This window comes from Triturus cristatus, chromosome 3_2, assembly GCF_964204655.1.
Source record: "Triturus cristatus chromosome 3_2, aTriCri1.1, whole genome shotgun sequence".
NCBI lineage: Eukaryota > Metazoa > Chordata > Amphibia > Caudata > Salamandridae > Triturus > Triturus cristatus.
In genome coordinates, this window is record NC_140584.1 from 875,955,413 (window position 1) to 875,982,304 (window position 26,892).

General features: G+C 43.6%; 1 protein-coding gene across 1 annotated transcript in view; it reads left to right on the top strand.

Annotated features, from left to right (window-relative positions):
- Nucleotides 1-26,892, top strand: part of GOSR1 (golgi SNAP receptor complex member 1) — a 396,735-nt gene that overhangs the window by 119,025 nt on the left and 250,818 nt on the right. Inside the window, exons 5-6 of the mRNA XM_085649246.1 lie at nucleotides 7,443-7,534; nucleotides 19,820-19,894. Coding sequence (XP_085505372.1) covers nucleotides 7,443-7,534; nucleotides 19,820-19,894 — 167 coding nt within the window. The remainder of the gene's footprint in view (nucleotides 1-7,442; nucleotides 7,535-19,819; nucleotides 19,895-26,892) is intronic.

The window sequence follows — 26,892 nt, forward strand, 5'->3', positions numbered from 1 at the left end:
TTAAACACAGGGATTATAATTGATAAGGACCACGACTTGGGGGGACTACTGCAGCCGCTGAATTAAAAACATTTAACAGAATTTTGCCCCAGTAATTGGGGTTGGCCTTATACATATCCGAGGGCACCCCATCGGGGCCTGGCGCCTTACGGCCAGCAGTACCCTCTATTGCTTTCACTACCTCGTCTAAAGTAAAATTAATAGGGGAGAGGAGAGGACTAGAAATTGGATTCACAAAGGCTTCCAGCTCAAGATGACTTCCATAGATTTCTTCAAAATGGGCTAGCCACTCCTCCTCAGGGATATTCAGTTCTAACACCGAGTTGTGTGAACCGGGTAGCAATGGGGAGTTAATAATATCCCAAAATTTAGAACTATCTTTCAAAATGGCTTTATCCATTAAAGCTACCCATGCCTCCTGCTTGATTTCCCTTTTCCGTACCAATTGTATTTGCGAGTACTCTTTCCTTAACCGTATAATTAGCCCTTTGTTTCTCGGTTTCTCATTGAGGGCATTTTTAAGTTTGTTTAGGGCTGTGGCGCAACTATGATTGAACCAACCACAGGCGGATTTACGTTTGACACCTTTTGTGGTAAGAGCATTATCCACTTGGGAGCAAATCGTTTCAAAGGCCAATATTATATCCCTGCTATGTGAAGACGGATCAGCACATGTATTTAAATAAGGGTCAGCCTTTAAGGTAATTGGATTAAAAAAGTCTTCAGGAATTACCTTACTCCATTTAAGTCTCTGCCCTTTATCTTTAGTGTTCACAGAAACCACAGCTTGGGTCAGAGCACACTTGTTCAAAAGTGGGAAAACATTAGCTAAAATCAGGACCACCGGGTTATGGTCACTAAAACAGGATCGTAAAGCATTATAAAAAAACACATATTCTAAAAGTCCTGCAGATAAAAATATGTAATCAATTATAGATTCACTATCCCTTGCATCATAAGTAGGTATACGAGTATTCTTGTCCAGGAACTCAACTTCATACAGGTCATTATCTGACAGAAGGGACTCCATAGCTTCCCCCTTCAAGCTGTGTTCGAAATGCTGGGGGTTAGTGAATTGTGGGCCATCCATGTCCCTATAATGGCAATTTAGATTACATAAATGTACATTAAAATCTCCCATCAAAATATAATAGCAAAAAGTGGTTTGTTTATCCTTATAAGAGTCTAAGAATTTAGACAGCCAGTAAATATGCTCATTGGGAAAATCTTTTTGAGGTGAATTATAGCAGTTGATTAATAAAAGCTTGGAATTATTTGCCAGACTAACTTCCAATATAAGACAATAATGGGAGGTGCTTACAATCTTCTTGGTACTCCCCATAATATTCACTGAGATAAGGAACATGAGGCCACCCCTATCTCTACCTGCTATGGAACTCTGAGCTGGCACAAAATAGGAGGTGAAACCATCCACCCAAAAATCACAGTCCCTATCCCAAGTCTCCTGTAAGGCTATAATGTCATATTGCTTTAAAGTATCTAACCAACCACTATCCCTCATTTTAGACCGTAAGCTCGCAATATTCCAGCTTAACATTTTTATTAGATTCCCAGAGTCAGAAACAGTGCTATCAAAATTAAGATGTGTACTTCCAGAATTCATTACATCATCAGGAAAATCTGTGGTATTAAGGATGGCTTAACTGACTCTCTTGTGCGTTTCTGGGACCTTACGTCAATCACACGCCTCCAAACCCGAGAGGGCCCCAAATCTGTTATAAGTGGTTATAGTGGGACCAGACCCACAAAGGCTGCCTGCATTAAGCCTTTGGGTAGCTGCGGGCCGCTGAGGTTCCCTGAAAATATATCGTCTAGATCTCATACAATTTGGGGATCTAATATTATGCATATAAAAATAGCCCAGCGGACGCGCACAAACACTGTGGGCATCGGCCTCCAGGAAAGCTGCACGTAACAGGACTGTATTGGCATGTTGTGGATATCTGAAATTTATTATGACACAGTCCCCAGAACTGCTTTTCCGGGAAGGCCCGACCCACTTCGTTCTTCTGGTAGATAAAATGTGATCTGCGAGATATATGGGGAAACCACGTCTTTTATTGAGCCAAGAAAGGGTTTTGTTTTTTAATGACTCATGGGTTTCCTCAAAATGCTGGGCAAGCTGTTTTTCTAAAGTGGGAACATTTGTTAAGACGACCACAAACGGGGCACATTCCGGGGGAAGGTTAGTATAACCTGTGTTTATACCATAACTGGAGGTAGGAGCATCACCACGTCCCTCAACAGAATGTTTAACTAGATTGTTACATAATAAATGATCAGAGGGGGCAGTTTCCGGTATAGCTTGAGCCTGGGAGGGTCGCAAGGAAGAGATACCTGGTGTGTTGGCATGAACACCAATAGTACCAGGGTCAGGCATCACAGTTTTCTCACTACCCACTAAAAATTTTGCTACAAGATTACCAAGCCTCTTCACTTCCATATTGGCAATTTCTAATTGGGTCAACAAAGATTGAGTATGCTCGGCTAATTTCATTTCAAATTTTGCCTCAAGGGTTGCGACAAGTAATGCAAACTGGTCTGGCGCTAAGTTACAACAGACAGGGCTGATGCCTTCCTGTAGTACAGTACCAGGAACAATAATAGTTTGGGGTTGGTGTGAGACTTCCACTCTTCTTTTAGTGTGCTTCCCCCCCCTTTTGTTAGGTTGTTTCCTACAGGCTCGCACAGGTCTGGGACTCAGGGGAGCTTCCTCCAGAACAGTAGTAGAGAAATCCTCGGGATCCTCCAAACACTCAGAATAGACCTGAGCTTCGACCGTTATTGCCGGCCGGGTGGTCAGAAGATTAGAGTCCTCAGATAGGCTATCGTCCTCGCGGTTAAGGGGGACATCACTAATAACAACAGGGCTCCCCTTGCCAAGGGATAACCTACGATCGTTATTGATTTTACTAACCACTTTGACTAAGTAGTTATCCATCAGCCCTGTACCAGATGGCAATTTATCATGTTTACAGCTAGGCATAATCAATAATACAAATTTAACTATAATGGGCTCCAGTAACCAAATAGAGTACAGCAGCACTACAAAGTGCGGACAAACAGATCGGGCAAGCCTCACAGTAGAAACCAAAGTGTATTACTCCACAACGGCAAGGAACCCTATTTGACAGGGGAGCTCACCAAACTGATGGTCCACGCCACTGGATCAATTTTCAGGGCCCTGGCCCAACCTCGCCCAACCACGGACGGCCACAGACGGTCCCGCCCTTGTCCCGGGCTTCTCCCGGCGCCGACCCGCGCGTGGACGGGGCACGGTTGTAATTTATGCGCCTCCAGGCGCGAAACGAAGTCCGGCGGCTTCCGAGTCCGCCGCTAGGGCAGTAGGGAGTTGTAGTCCTGGACCGCAGCGGTGAAAGAAAGCAGGCTGCCAAAGGCCACACCGCACACCAGCGACGCTGCAACACAGCCCCACCACAGGTAACAGAATCCGAGCACTGAGGGTCAGCAGAGGTCCTCCCGCTCTGTCAGGGGCACGGTTGTAATTTATGCGCCTCCAGGTGCGAAACGAAGTCCGGCGGCTTCCGGGTCCGCCGCTAGGGCAGTAGGGAGTTGTAGTCCGGGACCACAGCGGTGAAAGAAAGCAGGCCGCCAAAGGCCACACCGCACACCAGCGACGCTGCAACACAGCCCCACCACAGGTAACAGAATCCGAGCACTGAGGGTCAGCAGAGGTCCTCCCGCTTTGTCAGGGGCACGGTTGTAATTTATGCGCCTCCAGGCGAGAAACGAAGTCCGGCGGCTTCCGGGTCCGCCGCTAGGGCAGTAGGGAGTTGTAGTCCGGGACCGCAGCGGTGAAAGAAAGCAGGCCGCCAAAGGCCACACCGCACACCAGCGACGCTGCAACACAGCCCCACCACAGGTAACAGAATCCGAGCACTGAGGGTCAGCAGAGGTCCTCCCGCTCTGTCAGGGGCACGGTTGTAATTTATGCGCCTCCAGGCGCGAAACGAAGTCCGGCGGCTTCCAGGTCCGCCGCTAGGGCAGTAGGGAGTTGTAGTCCGGGATCGAAGCGGTGAAAGAAAGCAGGCCGCCAAAGGCCACACCGCACACCAGCGACGCTGCAACACAGCCCCACCACAGGTAACAGAATCCGAGCACTGAGGGTCAGCAGAGGTCCTCCCGCTCTGTCAGGGGCACGGTTGTAATTTATGCGCCTCCAGGCGCGAAACGAAGTCCGGCGGCTTCCGGGTCCGCCGCTAGGGCAGTAGGGAGTTGTAGTCCGGGACCGCAGCGGTGAAAGAAAGCAGGCCGCCAAAGGCCACACCGCACACCAGCGACGCTGCAACACAGCCCCACCACAGGTAACAGAATCCGAGCACTGAGGGTCAGCAGAGGTCCTCTGATGGGGAGAACCCTGCCAAGTCTTCTGGATCGGGTTTAATGAATGTTTTTTCCCATAGCTGATCTTGGTTCCCAGTCTAGGCCAGTTTCTCCGGGATAAATGGAAAGAAAGAAGTCCTCGGAACCGCATTGAGACTGCCTTGTTACTCAAGGTGCCTGGCTGTTAACTGGGTCAAGTACAGTTTCTCGACCTTTTGCTTAATTTTCAGTTAATTAATCACTTGTTCCTGGAATTGGGCTGGATTCGCTATTCGTGAGTGAGGGGCAAATGTGAAAAGGTTCAGCCTCGTAGTCCTGGTGGGCGACAGACATATAAGAAAAAGTGGGGATCTCTTTGAGGCCTGGCTAACCAGCATGTCAGGCAGTGAGTGTTTATGCACTCGTTCAATAATCCAGAAATCGAGACTATATCCATCATTTTGCATCTCCATGACAGAGTTTTCGGCTGTTTCTTTATTAGCCGGTGAATTTGCTTGGATTGGGAAAGATGTAATTTCCGCTTGAAGCCTTCGCTGGGTGATGGACGACAGTGGTTTCTATGAGCTGTCACTGCTGGAAGAGTTCTGGCCGTCGCTCCTATTTTATTTCTGTTTTCGGATCTAGCTTCCAGTTCATCTTCCTTGTCACTTTTTTCTGCTGCGGCAGATGTTCTTCCCTTAAATTGGTCAATCTCTCGTCCCCTGGTGCCAGTAAATTCTCGTCGCTCGCAGTGAAGGAAAAGCTGCTGATGGGGTGCGAGCGTCGGCAGGGAATCCGCTCTTGAGCCAAGCGGTCCCTATTACAATCTGAATGTAAAGCCAGTAATAAAAGCATACGTAACCGTGCGGCCGGCAGAGCATGGGAATGCCACCCACATGGCGCAAAGGTTACCCCACGTGGTCCTTCACGCCCAGCACCGTTCGGGGGGCGGTAGAGTGGTCTCGGCGGAGCTTTGCTGCTGAAGCGCTCTGCAAAGAACGGGCCGCAGCGGCGCTGCACCGAGCCGCCCTTTTACCGCAGCTGGCAGCACATGTCGATAAGCATGGATAGCAAACTCAGACAGGCTAGTTAGCATAACATGAAAGCGCTATCCTCCTCTTTGCCAGACTCGCCCCCATCCAGAATAAAACAAAAGGACATTTGGGATTATGAATAATTTTTAATCCTCAACATGCATCTGGTGCTCTTCTGAAAAAGAGGGGGACCTGTCTGTGGCAGACCCCTCAGTATCTCCACTCGTACAGTGACGGCTTCCCACCCTGGAAATGATGCTCTGGTCACACGGCTCTACCCTAAAGTGGCCGGATGGAGACGCACTACCAAGGGATAGTTGAGGTGCGGGCAACCCCTACTGATGCCTCCTGGCATACCAGTGACCAGGCGGCACCTGCTGTCCCCTCTATGGACACTCAGTGATCACTGGTAACAATAGCAGAGGAGGCAGTCGAGATGCAACTCCCTGCTAATGCTCAGAGACCAAAACAAGGCCGTGTGTCGTGCTGCGTAGAAACTCCCCCTAGTCATCCGAGTGTAAATATTCACCTATGACGGCTGGCATCCGACGCACGCAATCCGGCACCATGTGGCCACGCTCCAACTCCCGCCGGTACACAGAAGCAAAGACGCGGCATCCTTGGGGTTTGAGCTAGAATTGTGCAAAGGGGAGGGGAGCAGCCGGGCATACGCCTTATCTCGGGGTTGACGCCTTCAAGTCGGGTCATTTTTACAATCATTGGGTGATGGGGATGTAACCAATTTCTAGTTACAACTGTGTTCAGAGTATGGTGTCGATAGGACTCTCGGTGTTTACTCCGGGTGAGACTTGACACGGTCTTGAAGATTCCCACTGCATAGTGACTTGGGGCCGCTCCTGGCGCGCATGCGATCTACACCTTCGCAGAAGCGATATCTTTTTGTTTTAAAAGCCAATACATCTCATTGAGAAATGGGCTATTGGATTAGTTTTGTTTAGTATCTTTTTTTAAACTGTCCCCTCCACTGAGTGAACAATGTGATGTGCAGTGTACACTCTATGGAGGAGACGTTTCTTTACATCGATGTTCAAAAACAGAGTTTGAACTTCAGCACATCTTGAGTAGGAGCAATGGTGGGAGGAGAGACTATCGAGAAGAGATTGTACAGAGAGTTGAAGTACATCACATAATGGCACCAGTTACACGCAGTTCAACTATTATTGAAGTTTTCGCACAATAACACAATGCTGATTTAAAAAAAAAAAACACAGTTTTGGTAGCTGCGGGGACATGTACTTTTATTGTAACACCGTGAACTGTTCAAAGGAGCACGGCACAAAATGGGATGAGGCAAAGCCACTAGGGGTTGAGCTGGGATAAAACCTAGCATTCCTACATTTATTCCCACTTCCCAATGCTGTTGGTGCCCCTATGGGTCATGAGACTTCTATCAAACCCATCAAAGCATTTCCCTGCCAGTGAAAGGAAAAACAGAAGACCAGAAGCCCTCGCCACACCCCATGCCAATTTGCTTAGGAGTAGTGGCATGTTACGCAAGTGTCCATAGGCTCAATATTGTGAGTACTTGTAGCATTTATCAGAGGCCTAACATAGAAGTTTAGTTTTTTTTGGTCTGGCTTGACAGTGCTTTTATCTGTGTAACCTATTGTTACCAATGCTTTTGTATACGCAGAGTGGGCTTTGTCTCCACCCAGAGGAGTATTCTCCCTCAGCTTATGTCATTGTCTGCGTGGTCTATCAGTCTGCCTTCTACATAGTGCCTGCATTGTACTTAACTATTTTATATCTGAAAAGTAGATGAGCCATCATGTATTAAAGGATTTATCTTTTTGGTATATTGTATGTTCAAATCAACTGTTTTACGTTTTGGGTTTTTTCACTAATCATTTTTTTATTTTATTTTAAATAGCTGGTGCTAAAAATTCAAGCCAGACCTATTGGGTTATTAATACTCAGTGGCTTCTCCAAGTTGGTACAACGTCTTGACATTTGTTCTCACTATGAAACAAGTGGGACTATTTTGCTTGATTGGTTGTCATAAAATAAATGTGTAACATGAATGTGTTTTACTTATCTCCTCAGGATTACACACATGAATTCCACAAAACAAAAGCCAATTTTCTTGCGATACGGGAACGAGAAGATCTCCTGGGTTCTGTGCGGAAAGATATTGAGTAAGTGCGCAATTAGAACACCGAAGATGTTAGTCTGGTCAAGCTTCTGAAGGCTGCTTTGTGCGTGTATTTGAACGTATTGGCTCCACAATATACCATTTTAATAAGCCCACATCATGCTGGTACTTTCAGACTGAAAGTCCTTGTGTTCCACTTGCAAGCGCGCTGTGTACCCCGTAAGTAAAGTAAAGTAAACCTTGCTTTGACTAGAAGCACATGTAGGGGCCAGGTATGCAAAACTGTTTCTGTGAATCAAATTATTTCCAGGAATGAGCCAGTGCTTATTCATCAATGGTGTTAATTTTGCTCCGAGATATTTAATCTATTGTAAAACATGACCGTGGCATTGTGCGAGACAATACAGTGTGGCTTCTTTGATTTGGCTGGGATTTCTATATCAAAGAACTATTTCCCTGCGACTGCCTCATGCTGAAATCGTGCTGGCCACATCAGTCCCCAGGCCAGGATGCTGATTTCGTGATGTTCAGCCGTTATGATGCATAACGCTGAATACATGCTGGTAAGTTCAGACAATGGTACATTTAATAGCTATACTGCTATGACTCAGTTCACACCCTTCAGGGAGGTTACTATGGACCACCCCACACTTTCGAAACCGAATACATTTTAATTGTTTCTAACTTAATCTAACTTGTAGCCCCCATGTTATGTGGAAACAAATACTTGCAGTGACAGCGCCCAACTTTGCGTTTTCCACTTACCTCATCTCCCAACTTGCTGGCTGGTTCCTCCGCCCTGGTGCCTCTCCCTCCCGCCGCCGCGTTGGTCTCTCTAGCGGCCGCAGTGGGGAGGGAGCTGACTACATCTCCCAGGTGCCTCGGCGCACACACCGGAAGCAGCCCTGATTGCCTTCGCGCCTGGCGGCGCTTGATAAGCGGACATCAATACGGGGGAGCGGGTGCTTGCAGTGACAGCGCCCAACTTTGCGTTTTCCACTTACCTCATCTCCCAACTTGCTGGCTGGTTCCTCCGCCCTGGTGCCTCTCCCTCCCGCCGCCGCGTTGGTCTCTCTAGCGGCCGCAGTGGGGAGGGAGCTGACTACATCTCCCAGGTGCCTCGGCGCACACACCGGAAGCAGCCCTGATTGCCTTCGCGCCTGGCGGCGCTTGATAAGCGGACATCAATACCGCGTCGCGGGACCGCGTGCGGGCGGCGCCGGGCTAAGCCCGGGCAAAGGGCGGGCCCTCTGTGGCCCTCCGTGGACCGACGAAACCGGCCCCGGCAGAGTACCCTGCTCAGACGGCTAGATCTAGGAGGACTTCCCATAGTAAGTTGCATTTACATTAATACTGTGGTAATTTGAGTTTGTGATACAGTTATCATCATGACTACAAGCACGCCGAGTCTATTTCCTGCTACGGTTGATAGACTGAGATCTGCAACGAACGGTACTTTGGATAATTATCTAATTAAGACCCCACTTACAGGAACAACCGAGTCTGCCCTAGCAGAGCGAAGACTCGAGCGCAGACGCTCTATTGAAATCATCAAAACTAGGGCTTTGTTTGAGCTCAATTCCACAGCTTCCACTGCAAATGATTGCACTCCTGTACCAGCCCTTGTTGATGATACTCTAAGCATAGAAGGTGTACCCCTCTTGTTGAGAGAATGTGTAGCACCCTGTACTCCCTCTATCAGAACAGTTACTATTGATTCGTCACTTGTTCTACCCAGCTCTCCAGGAACTTCGAAAATTGTGTCACCTACCTCCCATAAGTCTAAAAAACCTAAGAAAGCTGTACAACCAGCAAGGCAACTCCCACCACCTGCTAAGAGGAGACGTAAAGGGATGGAATTTACTAAACAAAGGATGAGCCACACAGCTTTTGGGAAGAAGGCGACACCTTCCAGTTCTAGTTCTAAAGTTATATCCACTGCAATCCCTAAGGACGTGCCCGGACCAGACTCTGTTCCCATACCAGCACCGACCTCTGCACACATAGAGGTGGTACACAGCATTGAACATTGTCCTAAAGATAATGGGTCCAATATTAAAATTACTAGCAACCTTGTGGACACTTTCGAACTGATATTGCGTTCTTATACTCTAGCAATTGTAGAAAGGTTGGAGAAAATTGAAAATCGACTTGGGAAAATTGAAGCAGACCTTGATAGGAAGTCTTGTCCTATACAATCAAAGGCTCAATTAGAACCTGATCAGGCCCAAGCCCACTTATCTGGGGGAAATCCTGTTGATAAAATCCGACCACCATTAATTGATAACGGGTTAGTCGTAAATATAGTTCCCACTAATTCATCACTAGGCAACCTGTCCCCTGGCAGTAATTTAACAAGAGTGCCAGTTCCGATCTCTAATCCTACTCCGAGTAATAGTATTACTACCCAGCCAAATCCTCCTGTGTGTAACGCGCCAGTTAATACTATTTCCCATCCTAAAATCCCTGAAAACAATATTACTAACGATACGGGTAAATGTTCAGTTGGGTTACAGAGACAGGAGGAGGGAGGCCGGAGGCAGATCCAAGGGAATCAGCCTAGGGGACCCTTACCGGATCTTCCACCTGAGACTGTCCCCTATGTTGTGATTCTAACGGGGGTACCCGAGCTTCCAGTAAATAAGAGAGAAGGTTTCTTCCAACTGAAGAATAAAATAGTACATTGGCTGGCACTACATAGGCCGATCACTAGTAATATTAATGGCGAAATAATTCCTGTACGCCGGCTTCAATGGTTGGGGGGTAGACCCAAGGATATTAGGGGGGATGTGGTTGTGATAAACTTTAGAGACCAAAATGCAGTACGTCATGTCTTGAGCTGGCCAGGGGTCAACTCAGGTAGTTGTATTACTCCACGTCCCCTGACTTACTTTTACCCACGATCTGCTGTATTTCCCCATCAGACTAGGGGTTACACACTACCCAGTATCAAACTTCCCGATGTGTCGAATCTCAGGAACCTAGCCATTACGTCAGAAGACCTTGAGTGGAACATGGTACCTACTAGGCCAGGTTTCCCTGCACACAGGAGCTGGGATCACCCGGCACCTTTTACCCCCCTGGAAGTTTCTAACCGGTATAACATCCTTAGTGGTTTGGATACTTGTGATTGAAGTTTACAGTCACCCGGGGAGGAGTCAGTGGGTAAGGCTGAGACCTTGAATAGGATTCCACGCACTGATCTAAATATATCCGATAGAGGTTTCATTCTGGCTGGTGTTACTATCAATGTACCAATTAATTTTGCTCGTAGCATAAAACTAATCACCCAAGGAGACCGTATAAACGAAACATCTAATCATGGTCCAAATAATTACGAGATTTATGCTGGGGCTATAGGCTCTTCCATGCCAAGCAATCTCCAAGATAAATCATGCTATGTTGATCATCCGGGAGAAGGTAACGGAAATAAGTCTTGTGAAAACTGGAACATCAATGGCACAGGAGTTTCTGTAACTGTCCCAAATGATACAACTTGTATTGTGGAGAGCCAGTTTCTAGTTTCATGGAATGTGGCTGGCTTAAAAAACAAGTTGACCTCTAGTGACTGGGCCACCTTCATTGACAATTTTATGATAGTAAACATGCAAGAAACATGGGCTTTAGAACCCCAACATAGAACTGGGTATCTCCACTTTGCAATACCTGCAACGAAAACAAATAGAGGGAGACCCAAGGGGGGTTTGACTACCTGGGTAAAACAGGACGACGGTTTTACTATTTCACAACTTGAAATTGATTCAAGGGATATCCTGGCGGTTAAGCTGAAATCTTCATCGTTTGGTGAGCTCATTATCTTTAATATATATGCCAGAGGAAAGCCAGGAGGGAAGCCTTCTGAAGTTGTAACGACATTGGGGCACTATACTAATATTTGGAAGGGACGGGCAAACATGCTAATCTGTGGTGATTTCAACTGCTCCTATGAGCCCCTGGATCAAATAGACCTGGAGCTTACGGAGGCAGAGGATATCTGCTGGCAGATTCCCAGTCTCAGCCTTGCCCCTATCAAACGGTGGACCCAGGCCGCCCTACAACTCAAGACTTTTAGTCTTGAGTATGGTTTGAGAGCAGTGAACGGTAGGACCCGAGGTGACAAGCAGGGTAACCCAACTTTTAACAACGGACTGTGTACCAGTAGAATAGACTATATACTGGTAAACCTTGAATTTTGGTCTAATATACTCGACATGATAGTTATAGAACGTATTGAAAGTGACCATAATCCTTTAAGCCTTGAGCTGCAGTTATATAAAGGGCAGGGGTCAACACATGTAGACTTGATAGGCGACATTATCTTGACAAATGATACTCGGCGGCTTAGATGGGCAGAGTGTCTGTGCAAGCCTGAATCGATTAACAAAATGAATGAAATGGTAAATGAAGCAACAATTGAAATGCTGGGGCAGCTGGACTTTGAGGACTGCTGTAGTATGGTAATTCATATCCATTCGACCCTTTTTCTTAAACTTAGTACTTTTTTTAATATTCCCAGGAAAAAGCACCCCGGTAAGGGGAATAGAAAACAAGCATCATGGTATGATAAAAACTGTAGGCTCGCTTACAAGTCCTTAGCTGATGCTGTGCGATCCACTGATAGGGAAGTTATAAGGGCGGCAAGGATTCACTACAAAAAGACGCAAAATGTGGCGAAAAAAACCTGGGACACTAAATACTGGGACGAATTACTGGTAGCCAGTCAGTCCAGAGATTTAACGGACTTCTGGCATCTTGTGAGATGGGGCATGGGCAACCAAAAACCAGCCCCGGTTAACCATGTCCCACCAGAAAAATGGGTAAAACACTTCAAATCCCAGTTTGCAAATATAAATAATATGAATAATGTCCCGCCACCCGTACTAGCTTCTCCTAGCTCCCTTTTGCCAGTTACAACATTAGTGTTCACCAAAAAAGATGTTGAATGTGCCCTCAATTTAATTCCTAAAGGTAGGGCTCCGGGCCTAGACAAAATTCCTGCAGACCTGTTCCTGCATAGCAGGTCAGTCTGGGTCCCTTATATCGAATTATTGGCAAACACTTTGGCTAAAGGCACCATGGTGCCAGATTTATGGCGGGGAGCTGAAATCGTACCAATTTATAAGAAGGGTGACCGAGCTGACCCGGGAAATTACAGGCCAATTAGCTTAATAGCCTGTATTCAAAAAGTGGTGGCCAGAATGGTCCTTCTCAGGGTCCAGACCTGGATCGAGGAATCTGGAATTATGTCCACTTTACAGGCTGGTTTTCGACCCCTGACCAGTACGGTGGACCAAGTTTTTAGATTTTCCACAATATACTGGAAATGGGTGATTCTGGGGGGAGGCACACTGTATGCAGCCTTTGTTGATTTAAAGGCTGCATTCGATTTAGTACCAAGAGATAGGCTGTGGAGAGTGCTCCGTGATCAGGGCATCCCACCTGAATTACTGGCAATTCTGATTACATTACATGAAAATAATTATGCGCAGGTCAGGTGGGGTAACCAGAGCCAAGTGACTGACAGTTTCCCAACTGAAAGGGGTGTCCGGCAAGGATGTGTGTTGGCACCCACATTATTTACATTATATATAAATAAAGTTATCGAATACTACCAAGACTCTACAACCGATCCACCTAAACAGAATGGCATCCCCGTCCCCCTTCTGATGTTTGCCGATGATACCCTCCTATTATCAAAAACACAGGAAGGGTTACAGAAGGCAATAGTCTGCTTTGAAAAGTTTTGTAATGATTTTGGCCTTTCTGTTAATGTCTCCAAAACTAAATTTATGACAATGCATAGGCACCGGATCATCAGGGGCAGAGTTTTTATGAATGGGGAATTGCTAGAGCAGACTGATAGTTTCAACTATCTGGGCATCACATTGGGCTCCAGGTTACAGTGGAAGCCTCATGTGGCCCATTTAATCTCTAAGCATGCGCAACTTTCAGGCGCATTGCTCAGAGAATTTACACTGTCAGCCACCAAACCCATAGCCCCAGTACTAAAAATCTATGACTCGAGAGTAAGATCTTCCATGCTGTATGGAGCCGAATTGTGGGGGACGTCTGATATAGCAGGCTTACAAAAAGCACATAATAGGTTTCTTCGCTGTATCACAGGCCTCCCACAATCTACACCATTAATACCTCTTCGCATGGATCTGGGGTGTCAGAGTCTAGAAAACATTTGTAGATTTAGACCAATAGTTTATTGGAGAAGACTGTGGGTCACCCCCGAATTGAACCATTATGCGATGGCACTTCTGGAGACGCGTAATATGGATACAGGAGAAAAAATTCCCTGGTTCAGGAAGGTAAAAATCCTTTTAAAGTCCTTAGGAATGGGGGATCTATGGGACAATCCACAGGGGACAATAATTCCCACCAAACAGGAGTTGAAAGAGGCCTACTGGTTATATATATCCCAGGTGGAATTCCAGTTACATACAAACCCTTCACATACCAAGGTTTTTTTGGAGTTGAAACATTCTATTGGGTATGAGGAGTACTGGGATTTGATCACACTGCCTCAAGATAGGAAACTTTATCACCAATTTAGGGTAGGTACTCTTCCACTGAACACGATTACCTGTAAATGGGCATCTAACAAAAACGATCAAATGTGCCCTTTCTGTAAGATATTTCGTGAAACCATAGCACATATTTTGTTTATTTGCCCTGTATACAAGGCCCCCCGCCGAAAATGGATAAGAGCAGTTTGCATCCAGAAGGGTATTAAGACGGGGATTTCTGCACTAAGAATATTTCAATATGATAGTTCTGAAATAATAGTGATCGCCATAGCTAAATTTCTGAAATGGATGTGGTTAATCAGAGCTGGGAAACTGAAAGCCCTTCAGCTGCCCTAAATATAAACCAGTATTGTGATGAAATTTTTATTTTTTTTTATATACTCTTTTAGCTTGGTTTTATGGAAAGCAGATATTTATTTTTTTAATCGGTCGATTAGGAAAACCACTTATGCAGTAAACAAATCATGTTGCTCCTAGCATTAGTACCATGAATTCTACTTGTACAGCCCAAAAATTGTAAATGTTTAATGATGAAATGTTTTTTTTTTTTTTTTTTTTCTCTTTTTAATTGTGTTTTTGTAAATAAGGATGAGTTTTGTTTTTAAAATTGTCTTTTATGACTTGAAGTCGAAATAAAGACTGTTTGATTGATTGAAACAAATACTGCCACCTAGTGGGTAATACTAGAATAATTCCTGAAGCTCTTTCGTATGTTCAGTTAAAATCAGTCCCGGGTTCATTTTGCGACCCCTGAACTTGTTGCAATTCACAAATAAATGTTTGCAGCCAACTAGATTAGTTTTCTGTTCCTTACCTAACTGTTGTTTTTCACACATAAAAATAATGCCATCCATATTCCAAATGAAGACCATCGAATATGCAGGGTGAATTTTGCACTTACTTGGTAGACGAGTAAGAGTTCTGAAAAAGTACATTTTTCAAGAGCCATCCTTGTAATAGTATTCTTAACTTGTATTTCCATTTGCTTAGACAATAGGTTGTGCTTTAAAAACAAGCAAGCATGTTAAGTCATTTGGTTGATGTTTGCATGATGTGCTATCGGACGGGCGCACACCGTACAAATGTCAAACCTGTTCTCTTTGTCAATGCAGTTTTTTTTATTTAAAAGTGACACTTGGAAGTGAGCGCAGACAACTGTATCTCAAAAAATGGATGATACAGAAAATAAACATTGGCAAAGCCAGTATGTATGGGTTTAATGAAAGAATGCATGCAGTGTTAGCACATTAGAGCCAGACATGCAGGAGAGAGCCAGCAGGTTTGGACATAGAGGGCTAAAGTTATAAAGTAGTGCCTTACACAGTATAATCCAAGCGCTCTGGTGAAAGAGGACGAATACACCTAAACAGCCAGCAGCATTACGTATGAGATGAATACCCCACAGGGCAGAGCCATGACATGATTGGTACAGGCTCAAGTCTACGGTTGAAGAAACAGCCCACTTTGTATACATTGTTAGTAGTAGGTCTGTTTGACAGCTGCACTTTCAAAATCCAGATCTAAAAAGGGTGGCTTTCTTTACTCTTCCATCCATTTTGCCACATGCGTTTGCCTGCTTTCACTTATGAGAGGTGCAGGACCAGTAGTCCCTCATATATTTCACTGGAGGTGAAATCACACACCCAAGCTACCAATAGGAAACAATGGGACAAAAATACTCCTGTGGGCTGATTCAAGATGTAATATAAAGTGCCTCAATCCAATAGTTGAAGGTTCAGAGCAAAAAAAGTCAATGCCTGAAAGAGGCTGACTGAAACCCCTTAAATTTAGTACAGAATACAATATGGCATGAATGGCGCAAACACCATACACGTCCGATCTAAAAGAAAAAAACACACGCTCTTTTCCCACTGTATTTATTTATTGAATTGGCTTCACCCTTAAATAGATGTGTCGATTAAAATCTGCCTCGATATTTGTGTGGATGGATGGATGTACTTTTACTTTTTTGTCTACAGCGATAAACGAATTTCTTTGCCCGTTGTCACAAAAGATGATGTGCAGTTACACTAAAATTGTCTAAAAGGTTTTAAAAACAAAAAATATAAAATTATGTAGATAGATAGATAATGACTTTATTTCGGATATTTTTCAATCCATAAAAGTACACATCAATAAACAGTTCATATTAAAAAAACATCGCAATAATGACAAAATCGATCACACAGACATACAATACATAAATTCCATAAAAGAGTGCAAAGGCAAAACAGTACAGGAAAAAAAGTGCATAAGTGCAATGGGCGACTAATAGTTCAGAGGAAGTTACATTTACTCATCTAAACATTTTCTAAATCTTAGTGTCAATTTTAAAAATTCTAACACCTGGAGGACACTATCCGGGTGCAGCAGCTGTAAGTACATAAAGGCAGGTCTAATTTGTTTAAAATTTAATTTCTTTAAAAGGGTAACAAGGTACCTCCTACGGGGATATTCATAAAATGTACATAAAAACATAAAATGTAGCATATCCTGTGGAGACTTCCCGTCGCAGCCACAGGGAGCTACAGGTTTCTTAAAGATATCTGCCGTGGGTCTAAATAAGAGAAGATGGAAAATGTTAAACCTGAATCGGGTCAGCAAAAATTTCTCATGTGAGGTGAAGGGGCATGTTAGATACTTTTCCATAGAATTGCAAGTACTCAGCATAATATACTTTCTAACATTAGGTTTTAAGAGCTCAACTTCATCTCTTAGGGCAATACATTTCATAGAGAAAACTTTTTTAATTGCTGCTACATCACCCTTGACTATATCCCTCGGTTTATCAAACAAGTTCAGGCAACCAAGTTTCAAAAATTGGGACTTCAGGTATTTAAGCCAAGGTACACACATGGCATGATCAAGTGATACAAGGTCTTCCACTGTCAAATGTGTTAAAGGGATTTCATCACTTAACCATAGTTTTACCCAGCATAACAGAGGTTTTAAACTGACAATGTCGGATAAATACTGGCAGCCAAGTTCTTCATGTGCAATTAAGTTCGAGGTACTACATGGGACACATAACAGGCGTTTTAGAAATTTATTTTCAACTATTTGTAATTGTTCACCATTTATGTAGCCCCATATCTCACTACCGTATACAGCAGTGGCTATGGATTTAGAGTTGTATAATTTCATCATAGCCACATTTGGTTTATTCCCCAGTTTAGACGCAGTATTGAAGATGGAGGCATTGACTCTAGTCATTTCCCCCTTTTTCTTGGCCAAGTGAGGAGCCCAATTAAGTTTGGTATCAAATAAGATACCTAAATAGGTGAATGTTTGAGTGGTAGGGATCGAGACATCATTCAATTTAAAATTGAACTTCTTCTTCGGTTGTCGGCCAACATGCATAATATAGGATTTTGAGTTGTTGACCTTAAGGTCCCTATCACACATGAAATTATTAAAAACATTCAATAGTGCCTGGAGACCAACTTCTGTTCTGGAAATTAAGACCGCATCGTCAGCATATAAAAGTAGAGGGATACCCCTCAGACCAACTCTAGGGCAGTCTGATTTTACCTCTTGTAAGACAGCCTCAAGGTCATTTATATAAAAGTTAAAAAGAAAAGGGGCCAAAATACACCCCTGACGTACTCCTTTATTGATACTAAAACTTCCTGTAGTTTCCCCGGTCGATGAAAACCTCACGTTAGCTCTTGTGTCGTTGTGCAGGTCCGCAAGGAACTCCACAATCCCCTTATCAATACCCTTATCCTTCATGGTCTGCCACAGCCTCCCCCTGTTGACACAGTCGAAGGCAGAGGACAGATCCATGAAGGCAAGGTGAATTGTTCCTTTATACACAACAGTATATTTATTCAATATAAGAAACAAATTAAGACATTGAGTTATAGTTGAACGCCCTTCACAAAAACCATATTGAGAGGTCGACAAAATATTGTTTTCGTTCGTCCAGCTTGTTAGGCGTTGGAGTATAACTCTCCCCATTATCGTCACCATTGAATCAATTAACGAGATTGGGCGATAACACAAAGCACTACCCCTGTCTCCTTTCTTAAAGACCGGAACTATTGTTGAGAGACCCCAAGTCTCCGGGCAACCCAATGTGGCTGCTGCATTAAAAACAGCAGTCAGAATGGGAGCCCAAAAGTCCGGATCAGATTTATAAAGATCAGGTGGTATTCCATCAGGGCCAGGGGCTTTGTTAGCAGTAAGACCCTTTATAGCAACCAGAACCTCATTTATATCAAAAATGATGGCAGTACTTTCCCTATCAGAGGGGACAGCAACCATAGTTGCATCTGCCTCTGAATAATATAAACTTTTAAAATGACTCTCCCATTCCTCCTTTGTTATACAACAAACCAGTCCATCTCCCGAGTCCCCAGTCAAAAAAGGTTTCTTTACCAGACCCCAAAATTTAGTGCTGTTATTCAAAGTAGCGGGATCAAGCAATTCCTCCCAGGCCTCTTTCCTCAAAAACTCTTTACGGGCAGCAATAGTAGCCTTATATTCCTTTCTACAGAGTTTTACGGCCTCCCTGTTCCTCGGGGTTGCTGCCAAGGCTACCCTCAAATTACGGGCAGCTAGAGTACAGTCATGACTGAACCATCTCGGGCCTAAGTTAAGTCGGGGTTTATATGGGACCGATAGAAATGCTGATACCCTTTCCGTAATGTTTTGGTACGCTTCTAGAACCAGCTTGGGTTCACCTCCCCCATTCATACAAACTTTGATGTCCTCGGCACAACCTGCAGTGATATTCTTATAGAGGACATCCTCAGAGACCATAGACCATTTTAAGCGCCTCTTACCATCAGTTGTAACCAAACTACCTTGCCTGATACTCGTAATACCTTTTTTGAACCATGGGCAGTTTAGACCGATTATAAGAGGATTATGGTCACTGAATTCACTAAAGTCGATGGTAAAAGAATCCACAAAAGTTTGCATCGTCTGAGAGACCAATATATGGTCTATAAAGGTACCCCTTCCATGCCCTTTAAAAGTAGGGGTATCAAAGCGAAATAGCGGGTCTTTTAAAGACATGGCCAAACAGAGGTCATGGTCATTCAGAAAGTCATTACACAGTTCACCCTCCTTTGTGTGCTCCATGTGGAGACAGTCTGCCCGATCACATACCATTTCTGGTAAACATTTGTGCAATGGGTCTATACAAGGATGCAAATTAAAATCCCCCATAATCAGGAGGTTATGGCCCACATTTTCCATAAAATTTGAAACAAAGGAATTTAAAAAATAAATATGATTCCTGCCACCACTATCATGAACAGCATTGTAAAAGTTCACCAGCCCGACACGGACATTACCTCCACTTAAGGTTACACCCATTACACCTGTATGCTGTGCAACAATTCTTTGTACTTCACAGGGAATTAATATAGATACAAAAATTACAAGGCCCCCCTTGGGCCTACCCCGCACAGATGGCAAGGCTGGCACGAAGAAGGCCCTATACCCTTCCAAAAAGAGTTCACATCCCAATTCCCAGGTTTCTTGTAAACAAATAATCGAGAATTGTTTGATATAGATCACCCAGTTTACATCAGACATTTTGGCAGCAAGACCCGCAATGTTCCAAGAGACAGCAAATATGTATTCCTCTTCATTCGACTAATTGAGGTGTAGCAAAAACCAAAGCTATTGCAGGAGCGTTATGGTTGTCTTAACAGTCCATATTGAGGTGTAACTGAGTTCGCTATGTTTGCTTGCAATATACTTACATATGCTAATTTCAGCACCAGGATTTGTAGCCCACACTGCAGTGAGATAATGAATGTTCGTTTAATACTCTTTAGATCCTATAAAAGCGGTTCTGGAGTGAACAACAGGAGGACGGAACTATTTCTGAAAGAACATGAGCACCTTCGAAAGTAGGTTCAAGTCAGTTTATCACATTAATGACTTATAAAGTATGTAAACTCTCGCTTTATTAAATAAACACTGGCAGTGTGTGAACATTAAGAAAAAGGATTAATCACTTGTACATTTCATTTGTATTTTTAACTGTGGAATTCAGACTTTTTATGGAGTGTTTTTGGTGAAAAAGGTTTAGAGTGTGTTAGTCTTGTGTATAATTCACAATTTTATTTAAATTCACTAATACTATTTCTCGGCTGGCGGTTTGGTCTGGTAATTTCCATTGGTATTTCAGTAGCCGTTAGGGCTTCTATATTTGATATCCACCACGAAGCATATGCCTTAGGCATCCTGTGTTCTGGTGAGGTGCAGGGTTTGCACATTTGATAGCTACTTTTTTTGTATGAAGTTTGAGTAGTTCCCGAACGTGGTGCATGCTGTTCATGTTATGTTTGTGTAGTCTTTCCAGTTTCTATAGGACTGCTGTACCATTCCATACCTTGAAAGTTTTATCTTGCACAGTAACTACCCTCAACCGTAGGTCTAAGAACGACTGAAGCTTTTTTAGCCCGTCCAGTGATCTTTCGGGCTAGTTATCAAGAGCATTTTCTGTTCCCATGTTTTCAGCTGGTACTTAAAGCTTTCATATATTGCTCCTGCTAGGTCTTCATTTGGGCCTAAGAGCTTCTATCGTTCCTCCCGTAGAACTTGGGGCCAGCTCACACTGTCCATTGGTCCCATGTTTGGAGGAGAGTGCTTTTGAAGGATCTCTACTTGATCATTGACATCCAGCGAAAACCATGCATGAGTGGGTTTACTGATCAGTTACTCATCATAATTTGACTTTCATGAATGAACACATGTAATTAATGCCATGCAACTTCCACAGGTGGAGCAGAGAGCCTCCGTCTGCTGTGTTGATTGCATGTGGTTACCCTCTGCTCTTATCGGTGATGCTGAGGGCTTTTCTAAAATGTCTTTCCTCTTCCTGTGGTCATTTTAACCCCACTTCTAGCATATCTATGAATCTTGCATCCAGTATTACTGCCCTGATCTCTAACATTGAGCTTGGAGCTTGCATTTTCATTAGACTCGGATGATATTTGGAGATTTTTTCGATCTAGCACCCACTTGCAAGACTCGCACGTAAATATTTGTTTTTCAATACCCAGTACACGTGCATTGTTAAGCAGAAATGTTTGCTTATTATTTTTTCACGTGATGTTTGTTTCTTTTGTTATTACTGTTAAACCCTCGTGATTTAGTAGTGGTGTTACTTTTGCTTCACGTGTGTTTTTTTCTGTTCAGTTTTCTTCTTTAAACACTTGTGTTTTGTCCCCCTCATGTGTGTCACACGGTCTGAGAAATACTGAAGATCTGTTATACTGCATTGTTCCTTTCGCAATTTCTTAACATTGATAATTCACTATTACATTTAACCAGGATGCAGTGGAGGTGTTTAAAGTGAAAGAGGCACTAGATGTTGTACTACCTCAAACTTAGTTCACAAATGTGTGTTTTTCAATACAAGCATCAGGATTTGGAGCTACATTGGGAACTGAGTTTTGAACATTTCACGTAGTCCAGAACGTAAATTAGTGTTTTAAAATTGTTTCACTATTATATTTCTTCATAAAGACCTTAGGAAGCAGAGTTTAACAAGCATTGGAAAAGGCAATAGGTATGGGTTTGATGTGTAATGGCTTGCAGCATTAGCACATTAGAGCGAGACACACTGAAGGGAGCCAGCAGGGGTGGACAAAGATGCCTATATTTTTGAAGTAGCTCCTTGTTCAGTTCAAGCACTTCAGTTGAGGCTGAAGAATACACTCAGATAGCGAACAGCATTTGGTAAGAGATGAATTGTCCACAGGGCTTAGCTGAGACGTGATTGACTAAGTGTCAAGACAGGGGCTGAAAGAAGTTGGTAAAAGAAAGTCAGTCGTTGAGAGGCCGACTTAAAGCCTGCTGCTTTATTATTGATAGCTAGTTACTGGCACCAGGGTTCAAGTGGTTGTCTCTGGTATAGGTAAAAAACCCTCAATCACGTTAAACGTATGTCGGGGCGGTATATCTTGATTCTCCGCCGTTTAAATACGTGATAGCATCATCATTGGGTTGATTCCATGCATCCTCCACCCGGAGGGAACCACTGGGTTTTTCAGCAGTGATCAGGGAAAAAATGATAAAATAAAAAAGTGAAGAGTGCTCAAGTGAGTGATAAAAAAGGAGTTGTTCCTCATGCTACCTATAAAAAACTTTATTCTGATAGGTGCTGGGGAGACGTTAAAAAGAGATAAAGTTGCAGGTAGGATGAGTAATGGACCCTCTGCAACTTTAATCGTGGTGATTGGTCGACATGTTTCAGCTCATACACAGCCCAAAGGTCAGGGAGCTTTCTTCAGGACCACAGGTGAGTAATGTGAATTGAGGAAGTACATCAATTGGAAGTTCTAAGGTTGATTCAAATGAACTTCAAACAGGACTAATACCTATATACAGAGAAAAAAACCTTAATGAGGGTAGAAAAGGTGCCAAATGAAGTTTTTTAAAAGAAAGGGGGGGGAAAATGTAAAAGCAAATATAAATGGCAAATCTTTATATACTTATTGGCATACATTTTGATCTGCAAGTGAGGTTGCGAACCATCGCTCTTACTTAAGAGAGTAAACAGCAAAGTCCCTAGGAGACAACGACTGGTGAGAGATAATTCAAACATATAACAATTCATCAGACATACATGTAGAATAAATATATGCAGCGGAGGTGGTGAAGACCGCTCGTAATGTACGTGTGTTCAATTCGCAGGTAAATTGTTTAGCCAGCACGAGCACGACTCACTAATCTTCAACATCTCTGACATCCCATTAACAGAAGAGCAAGAATCGGTACTAAACAAAGGCCTTGGCTTCGTTCCCACTCCACCACTGGACATTTTTAAACTACAGAGTGAAGTGGCCCATTTTTGCAGAACATTAAAACTTAAAGCTTTCTTTCAGGGTAAGGAAGATAACACTACCCAAGGAGACACCTCTTTGAGACCCAAGTCAACATTCTGTCCGGCACAACATCAAGTCCCAGTGGAGATTCAAACCTTCGAGCAAGCAGTGAGGAAGGAAATCAATCAACTTGGCGAGACAGCTACAAAACCATTCATGAACACAACAAACAAAGAGAAGAAGGCTTTGGAAGAACTTAAAGCGCACCCAGACATCATTATCAAACCCGCCGATAAAGGCGGAGGCATTGTTATCCTCAACAAAGAAGGTTATCATACACAATGTCAAGAGCTTCTATCCGACGATAAATTCTATAAAATAATAACAGAAGATCCCACACCCAGACTACAGCGAACCATCAATCTAATGGTTGAGGAAGCGGAGACAAATAGGTGGATCTCTAAGAACGAGGCTTCCTTTCTTCGTACCACTTTTCCACGTATACCATACTTTTATTCGCTGCCAAAAGTGCACAAGGCAAGAAAACCTCCACCTGGCCGCCCCATAGTGTCTGGGATCGGCTCAGTTCTGGAACCCTTATCCCAGTTTGCTGACCAATTTCTCAAGCCTATGGTTCAAAAGACACCCACCTACCTTAAAGATACACGCGATCTTCTGAATCATCTCACGGACAGAAGTTTCTCCAGTGCAACTATGCTATTGGTAGGACTCGATATTGAGAGTCTTTATACGAGCCTACCTCAGCAAGCCACCTTAGACACTCTAGAAGATCTACTGTTTCAAGACGAATGGCCACACCATACGCCAAGACACTTCGTCCTAGAATGCTGCAGACTGGCCCTAACTGAGAACTTTTTTGAATACGAGGATACTCTATACCAACAATGCCACGGTACTTCCATGGGAAGTACCTTTGCTCCCAGTGTGGCAGGGCTCTACGTGAGCAATTTTGAGAGTACATACATCCTTAATGACACCAATCCCTTCCTTCCAAGAATCCTTTTCTGGAAAAGGTATATAGATGATGTCATCATGCTCTGGGAAGGTACCAAAACCGATCTACAAACATTTCACGACTGGATGAACATCCAAGACCCTTGTCTAAGGTTTACCTTGGAGGCACATAATGATCACTTGGACTTCCTAGACCTTACCATCTACATTGAAAATGACACCATTAAAACTAAGACTTTCTTTAAGACAACAGCTAAGAATAGCCTGCTCTCTTTCAACAGCTTCCATCCGCGCCCACTACGAGAGAATTTGCCTTATAGCCAATTCCTTCGCCTCAAAAGGAATTGTAGTGAACTAAGTGAGTACAAACAACAAGCTCAAGACCTTTCAAACAAACTCAAGAAAAGGAACTATCCAGAAAAGATTATCAAAAAATGTCAGAAACGAGCCCGGAACCAGCCTAGAGAAAGCCTCTTGGAACCGACACCACAAATAAAATCTACAGAAAAACTGACGTGTGTCACCACCTACAGTCCTGTTACAAACTCTGTAAAGAAAATTATCAACAAAAATTGGCGCATCATTACATCTGGAAATCTGACTTGGCCAAAACCCATGTTTGCCAATAGACGAACTCGAAACTACAAAGATATCCTGGTACACACTCGTCCACCTGACGTGAAACCAAATTCAAGTCAGAGCACCCTGTGGTCCCTTCCCCCAGTAACGGGCCACTTTCCATGTGGCAATTGCTCTGTATGTTCCCTGACTACAATCACTAAGAGTGTGATCCTATCACCTAAACTGACCTGGACGATGAGACAACATTCTAATTGTAACACGACACATGTAATCTACATGATTACATGCCCATGTCATCTCCGATACATTGGAATGACCTGCCGGAAGATTAAGCAAAGAATATGCGAACATCGCAGCAACATTAAATGCGGTAGAGGAACAACCAAATTGAGCTCGCACTACATTGAACATCCACACACAGTCAATGAGCTGAGCTGGATAGTTCTTGAAACACTGGTACTAAAAACATCAAATGCAGAAAAATTACTCTTCCAGAAAGAACAGCGTTGGGTTCATCGACTCAAGACTAACATCATAGGACTGAATGATGATATCCCATGGTTGAGCGTATAAACGGAGATTTCCACCAGCCACAACTGTCTCCCTCATGTGACCCTTTCGAGCTCCCCATTGGCACTTCAACTCTTTTGTATCACCGTATTACCATCAACTGTGCCTTCCTTATCTGTCAAGACACAGCGCAAAAAAGCAAGCAACAGACGAAATGAAACACATGCGCTACTCAGAGCTTACACTCTATTCATGGTAAACAAGGATCCCTAAAGTTCCCCAAACGATGGCCCTTTTATATTAGTAACTATTTAGGTCACATCCGCTCTTGGTAACTACATTTGGCATTGAAACAACGTTGCCGCTTTTTCTCTCAAGAAACTTCTTCCGAAACCACGCAGCAGACGGAATAAAACTGATACGCTGATTGGTACTCTGTTCACGGCAACCGTAGACAACAATTGAATAAAGTTTTCAAGGCTACAAACCGGCCCTCTCTAGTCCTTTCACTGTCTCTACGCTACCAACTATTTAAGACACACCCCTATACCTACGTACTCACACAGGAAACTAGAGTCAGCACAAGTCGTAGCGGACCATGCGGTATGGAGACCTCCACCTCTGCAGCCTTTGGAAGACACGTAACGTTAACCTGGGGTTTCCCCTTGTAATGTTTGTTTTTCTTTTCCTCTCTTTCATTGTCTAGTATTTACGCAGCCTTGTATCTTCGTACGGAGTTCGTACTTTGAAACATTCAGGTATTTAACAGTGAATATTGCACGCTAATTCCATATTAGAGGTATTATTGATACTTGTCTTCAAATAGCACACCTTACTTGATTATAAATTCTTTCGCATGTCTATAATTACAAACGTTAGACCTAAGGAACCTCTAACTCCCAATAGGTATGGCTAAACAATTTACCTGCGAATTGAACACACGTACATTACGAGCGGTCTTCACCACCTCCGCTGCATATATTTATTCTACATGTATGTCTGATGAATTGTTATATGTTTGAATTATCTCTCACCAGTCGTTGTCTCCTAGGGACTTTGCTGTTTACTCTCTTAAGTAAGAGCGATGGTTCGCAACCTCACTTGCAGATCAAAATGTATGCCAATAAGTATATAAAGATTTGCCATTTATATTTGCTTTTACATTTTCCCCCCCCTTTCTTTTAAAAAACTTCATTTGGCACCTTTTCTACCCTCATTAAGGTTTTTTTTCTCTGTATATAGGTATTAGTCCTGTTTGAAGTTCATTTGAATCAACCTTAGAACTTCCAATTGATGTACTTCCTCAATTCACATTACTCACCTGTGGTCCTGAAGAAAGCTCCCTGACCTTTGGGCTGTGTATGAGCTGAAACATGTCGACCAATCACCACGATTAAAGTTGCAGAGGGTCCATTACTCATCCTACCTGCAACTTTATCTCTTTTTAACGTCTCCCCAGCACCTATCAGAATAAAGTTTTTTATAGGTAGCATGAGGAACAACTCCTTTTTTATCACTCACTTGAGCACTCTTCACTTTTTTATTTTATCATTTTTTCCCTGATCACTGCTGAAAAACCCAGTGGTTCCCTCCGGGTGGAGGATGCATGGAATCAACCCAATGATGATGCTATCACGTATTTAAACGGCGGAGAATCAAGATATACCGCCCCGACATACGTTTAACGTGATTGAGGGTTTTTTACCTATACCAGAGACAACCACTTGAACCCTGGTGCCAGTAACTAGTGATCCCTCCCCCTTTGATTATTTATGATTAGCCGGAAGACGGTCGGATCACATCTTCTCTTTCCCTATCCTGATTGTACCATATGTAGCAGCGCACAGCTGTGGGAATTTTCTTCCTATATTCCTGTATTAATCAGGAATAACCAGATCTCGGTTATCTATTACCGCGATCTTACTGAATCCCTCCCTTGCACCGAAGATGGCAGAGAACTTAGGCTTAAGCTACTCTGTAGACGAAATTAACGCCATCCTAGCTGC